At 37.5% G+C, this 6,575-nt stretch overlaps 1 protein-coding gene across 1 annotated transcript; it reads right to left on the bottom strand.

The window, feature by feature from the left end:
• Positions 1–1,979: 1,979 nt before the first annotated feature.
• LOC118483999 (protein FAR1-RELATED SEQUENCE 5-like) lies at positions 1,980–3,498 on the bottom strand. Its single transcript, XM_035979846.1, has 3 exons — positions 3,415–3,498; positions 2,730–3,302; positions 1,980–2,636 (listed from the first exon to the last, which is right to left on the bottom strand). Exons 1-3 carry the CDS (start codon positions 3,496–3,498, stop codon positions 1,980–1,982), a joined length of 1,314 nt encoding a protein of 437 aa, XP_035835739.1.
• Between the last annotated feature and the right edge of the window lie 3,077 nt (positions 3,499–6,575).

Genomic DNA, 6,575 nt, shown 5'->3' with positions numbered 1-6,575 from the left:
TTGAGAAAGAGGTATGCGGCGCACATATTATCTTCGGAGGTGAATGTGCTGCTGCCCAAAATCAAGGAAGATTGCCGAATAGAGTAACACGTGTTAGGGTGGCTAACACATGTTACTGTAGAACAATTGTGCATTAATTTCGCCATCTATGTTTTATGGAAACATGTAATGAACTTTGATGGATTTGGGGATTTTGCTTTAAACGTAATGCGGGGTAGGTGTTTTGTTGGGTATGGCATCGTCACGATGTCTTTTTGGGGATACACTATATGTATTCAATATGATGTTTAGTTAGTTGGTAATTCTAAACTCTGAAGATTATTGATGTGTTGTTAAATGGCGTAGAATAGTATTAATCTAGTTTATTGACGTAGTTTATAATGTTATATTAGAAATTGTTTTGTAACATTATAGAAAAACAAAAAAATGCTGCTTCCAAGGGGAACAGGCTTTCTAAACAGGTAGTACAAATATGGGAAATTGGGGAAAGTTGTTGGCAGAATAGTACAAGCATATGGGTTGGGGTCTATGAAAGCAACTTTATTGGGAAAAGGAACAATTGCTTTTTATCACCTTTTGGTCACATCAAAAGTCAAGTCACAAAAGACTATATGAAATGTAGACAGGGAACTCCTCTATAAGTATTGGAGGGAAGAACCAAATTAATATTCTGTAATACTTCACCACTTCAGTTAACCATAAACTGGAAGATGTCCCAAAAGTCTTTTAATGTGATGGACCCGTGTGAAGGTAAGGTTACGGCTAGCCAACCAAGCATGGAGAAGCTCAAACAAAAGGGGAAGGAAGCATGTGAGGGCCGGTGCGGGGAGGTTAACGAAAGAAAAGGGTCTAACCAGAATGGAGAGGACGGGAAAACTGGAGTAGCTTCAGGTGAAGATGCTTCAGAAAGCGGAACCAAAAACGTAACTGATGTAGCTGGTGTGTCGCAAGATCCATCAGGCCGAAGGGAGCACGTTGTTCCAGATGATGAAAAGTTGAAGGGGCTACCAGATGAATTGGTTAGGTTGCTGACGGATCCAGACCATGAAATGTGTAGCTGCCCGTTGTGTCCATACTCACCCGAAACAATCCAGTCCTGGTGTTACCATGACCCATGGGAGGGTGAGCGCAACCCGTCTCCTGTGTACTTTCATGATGAGGAATTTCCCACACCATGATTAAAAGCTTGTTACAAATGGAGGATACCCATGGGTAGTTAGTATGCTGAAAATGGTTGAAAATGTGTTAACCTGATGACCTTATGTTGTAACAAAACGACATACGAATGTTGTCTTGTTTGTGTTTTATTATGTTTTTTTTCTTTTCATGTAACCTAGTAGTAGAATGTTTGTTTAAGTTGCTTGAAGTCTACTTCTATAACCTGACATGGTTTAATATATATGTTGTTTTTATGTGGTTAACACATATTGTTTTGAAACTTTCAAGATTACAGACCCAAAGCATTACGTGAACTAACATGTGTTAACCATGTGTTTTTATTCCAGATTGGGTGGTTAGCAAAGATTGTTTTGATGCTTTCAAGTTCACAGACCCAAGCTGCTTTTTTTATTCCAGGTTATGTGGTTAACAAAGATTGTTTTGATCCCTTCAAGTTAAAAAGAGCAAATCATTATGGGAAATTAACATGTGTTAAGCGTCTTTTTTTTTTTTTTGCCATCGTAAAAAAAATAAAACACAGAAAAACAGATATCAAAATGCAGATAATCTTAAGATAAACCGCTTAATAGACCACAGCGGTCCACGAATGATCTTCGGGCCTAAGATCACAAAAGTGGCCAAAGGCCATAGAGTTTCTTACAATCCTATTTATAGTTATTGGGACGAAAATAGTTCCACCTTCTTACACACGTAACAGAGAATAGCAGGATGATGTCAAAAGACTGTTACATGTGTGTAAGAAGGCCAAAATGAAGAGTCTCCCATGACATAGTACTACATAAAAGATTTTAATCAGATGATCAGTCGCCAGTGGCGGTCTGCCTTTGTTGTTCAGCAGCTGCCTTTGCTGCTTTCATTGCAGCCACCTTAAGGCAGTTGCGTGAGTCGTGGTCGTCGACATACAGAGCACAACGCTTGCATAAGCGAAGCTGCTTTGGACGTTTTGGTGGTTTTGCTTTGGCCTTCTCACCGGGCCCAGAAATGCGAGTATGAGTACCACATCCTTTATTGTGTGCAACTTCTGGATTAGCAACTTCGACTGGAATGTTGATTGGCTGCCCAACTATTTCTTCCATTTGAGACTCATTTGATTCATTTTCAGTTGTTGACAACGGTTGCCTGGAAAGAACATTGATCTTGAAATCCCTGAGTTGGTCAACCAATTTTGCCAACGCATCCTCATCGGTTCTAGCAACATCAACGCATTCAGTAACGAGGTCGAGGATTTCATTCCGCATAACGGACGGTGCGTGTGGGTTGACTCCGTATCGACTGGAAATTGAAAAAACATGTTTGTGGAGGGCATCTCGGCGCCACCTGTCGTTTATGTATTGTGGTGGAATCCTTTCAACATTTTTCAAGCGATAGACACAAAAGACATGGCGACACAGATATCCGATACGTGTGAAATTCCTGCATGAGCAACTGGCCGATTGATCCACATTGTTATACGTAACCTGATTTGAACATAGACAAAAAAAAAGAAAAGCCCTTTAGATGCAAAATATGTTAGAGGATGGGGAATAATGAAATTGCCTAACATGTGTTACCTGATAGACGTTTGTGATGTTGTTCCTTTTATCCAAATGAGTGACGTCTATCAGAAGACTGGAATCGCTGGTCTCGCTTTGGTTTGTGATGTAGCATAAAAACTTCCCTTTAATTATTTCTTTTTGAACTTGGGCGAGAACAGCGTTTGTGTAAATGGCGAACGCGTGTTGTTCTATCGCTAAATCAGTATTGCCAGTGAACATTGTGGAAGAGGTTTCGAACTCCGAAACACGTTGACGATATCGTTGGCTGTCTACCCTATTTTCAAAGCACATCATAAATTGTACAAGGGTGTTTGCGCTTGTTGAGTTAACCTTGAAGGCAGCGTTAGAGCTTTCGCAGCGGGAGGTGGTCTTCATCAAGCAACACATGGGCAGTTCTCTAAAGTAGGCTGGTACCCAGAGATGTTTGATGTTGTACATGTCGTTCAACCAGCTGTGGTCTTGAAGCCCAAATGTTTGTAGAAGGTCATTCCAGCAGGACTCAAACGTTTCAGGTTTGATATAAACATTCCAAACCAAACGATGAATGCAGGACCGAAGATCAGTGTTATCGAGCACATCGGCAGAGATCTGAAAAATTTAATAGTTATAACACGAGTTAGATTAAAACAGTTTGAGAAGACATATAAAAATAGTGTTATGTTGAATAACACATGTTAAAGGTTAACAAACTTATGTATACCTTGGAGGGTAGTTTTTTCATTATATGCCACATGCATAGACGGTGTCGTGATTCGGTAAAGACCATAGGAACAGCTTGTAGCATGGATGGGTCTTGATCACTTAGCACGAGAGTTGGTTGAGTACTGTGTGCCTTCAAGAAAGCCTTAAGCAACCACACGTAAGAATCAATTGACTCGGTTGATATCAAACCCGCTCCAAATGTAACACATTGGAAATGATGATCCACACCCGTGAATGGCACAAAAACCATCTTGTACCTGTGAACAAAAAAATTGATTTGATGTTAACAATATGAACAACCTTTTTGGGGTTAATATTGGATACTTGGGGATCAGGCCTAACATATGTTAGAGAGGGGGGGGACTAACCTGTTTGTGCTGTAAGTTGCGTCAAACGCTAGGACATCGCCAAAAGCTTTGTAGTTAAGCTTTGAAATCTCATCAGCCCAGAATACAGAGGACAACTTTCTGTTTGATACAGTGTAATCAAAAAAGAAGTTGGGTAGGTTGTCATAACGCTCACGCAAGCGTTCAAGGAAAACTTGTGCGTCGCGTTCACCAATAAAAATTCGCAGCTGGTGGCTAAAGTTTTTAAAATCGACCGGTGTCCCATTGACATTGTGATACCCTCCTTTTAAAGCTACAAGACATCTATAAGACCTCATTGGTCCGATGCGGTTTAGACTCATGTTATGAATGAATTGTTTCGTGGAGAATGACAGTTTCCGTGATATCTTGCTAAGATCACGGTTGTAACTCTCAACAAGTTCATGATTATGAATATCATTGAAACTCAGAACTGTGTATGAATCGTTCGAGATCGAGACTAGTATGCTTGCCTTACAGTCACACCATGTGAAGGTGGTCCTCCGGTGCTTAACAGAAGATTCATGTAGGGTGTCAAAAGTCCTCTTTGGTTGGGGTTTTCCAAATTTTGAGCATCGGAGATACTTGTGTGTGGGAATTCCATTCCAGACTTTAGTTTGCCCTTTTTTTACAGAAAAACCTGCTTCAAGCGCATAAAGTTCATACATGGAAAGAACATCCTGAAAGGTTGGATAAGTTTTGCCACACACTGGTATGAACTTATCAGCGACATTAGGAATCCAGTAACGGGTTCCCTGAGGGGTATCAAAAACAAAGTATGGATTCGAAGGACCTGTACCATAAAACGAAAAAAAGTTATGAATCTGCAATAAATGGCATGACAAAAAAGGTTATAAATCTGTGATATGAGAATAAAGTGGGCTCCCATTGTCCATTGTACAACCGTCTAACTGGCCGCGTGATGATTCAGCAAACATAGAAGGACCATGAGATGATCCAGAAACAGCAAGAGTCATGGCCTCCATCTGGGAATCTTGGGATGCTACATGTGAACATTATGGAATATGTTTGAACAATGACATATCTGGTGAAGAAATAAAACAAGAAAAGTGTATAGAAAAAACAAACCTTCTTCAATATCCATAACCTGGTCATCATTAAACGCGTTGTTCATGAAATTGTTGGATACCACAACATCCGGGGATCTAACAGGGGCTTCAGATGACCGAGAACAATCAACATGCATATAAGTGTATGCAGAAGCTTCGAATGGAACAGGTGAACATGGCCATGCAGAATAGGTTGGATTATTAGATTAAAAAGTTGTAAAAGACAAAAAAAAAAAAACAGATCTTCTAGAACAGTTAATTGACATATATGGACAAACCTGGAGCATTAAATTCCTCATCGTTTTGGAAGTCGCTGCACAAGAACCGGTTTGGGAAACTACGGACCGGCGACATTAATTCAGAGGTTGGTGGATTTGTCTCCATTGATATTAATGGAGATGCTTGCTACTTTGGTGTAAATATGAAGTTTGGTGTTTCTCTGATGAGTGATGAAGAAGAGATAAAAGGAAAATATGAAAAAGAAATATGGGGGAGAGTGAATGTACGATTTGATGGGTTTGATGGGCAATTAATGAAAAGGTCACCTCATAATTCTTGGGGGTTAAAGAAATTTACTAATATAACCTTGATGTAAAAGTTAAAATAAAGAGATCAGTGCAACGTGGCAACATGCTAGCCACATATATAGTTTGCTAAGTTTCCTAAAAAAATGGGGTTTTTTACCAAGCATTATCCTATATATATATATATATATAAAATCTTCGTATAAAACAATAATTTAATTAAATTTAATTTAAAGTATCATTATAACATACATGACACTACAAAATAAAGCTTATTAAAACTTTCTTTTTACATTTCTAGTTCATTTTTTTAGAATTCTTTTTTTACACTTACTATTTCTTATTCTTTTTACATGATGGATGGATCGATCTATATAGTAATTTTTTATCGACTTTAACATAATTGAATCTTTTTTAATGGAAATATAATTCAATCTACCGTTAATTTTCGAATATTGACTTGATATCAATTTATCGTTTTTTTATCATTTTTTTCTTTAACTAATTATGGGTTTCCTCTACGATATTTTTTTTATGTTTATCGTTTTGTTGTCTTTATTTTTTCTACCTTTCGATTTGAATCGTGGTCAAAAGCAATTGGTTGTGTCATAGGATTTAGGGATTCTAAAATCCACCGCAATGCATAAGGGTTATTTCTAGTTTAGTAAAAAAAAGAATATTGATTCACTAAATCTAAATAGTTAAAATAAAAATTAAAAATCGCTGCACATAAAATGATGATGGTTAAATATTAAAAAAAAAAAAAACATATTAAGAAGTAGTCAAATGAGTAAAACAAAATGAACATAGAAAATAATAAAATAGAAAATAATAAAGTGGTCAAATGAGTTAAACAAAAAACTCCACGTAGTCTGAAAATAAAAAGATTAAAATTAAAAAGTTAGAATGGTTTAGACGTGAAAACAAAAATTTTAATGGTCTGATTGATTGATACGTGTCTCAGAAAGCTTTTATCTATATATATATATATATAATTGAAATGGATTTGGGCTATGTGACATTTGTCTTTGGCCATGTAGGCTGATGTGACAATTTGGTTTGGGAGGGAAATCCCATTTTGCTTTCTACATTCACAATTTCTATAGAAAAGAGGCGGGATCCGTTTTATGTATTGGGTCGGGTTTTTTTTTTCCGGAATATATTCGGATCATATAAAACCTATGTGAATTGTCATAACAA

Source organism: Helianthus annuus, chromosome 11 (genome assembly GCF_002127325.2).
Source record: "Helianthus annuus cultivar XRQ/B chromosome 11, HanXRQr2.0-SUNRISE, whole genome shotgun sequence".
Taxonomy (NCBI): domain Eukaryota; kingdom Viridiplantae; phylum Streptophyta; class Magnoliopsida; order Asterales; family Asteraceae; genus Helianthus; species Helianthus annuus.
The sequence above is the reverse complement of the archived record's forward strand: the minus strand, read 5'-3'. Positions and strand labels throughout refer to the sequence as shown.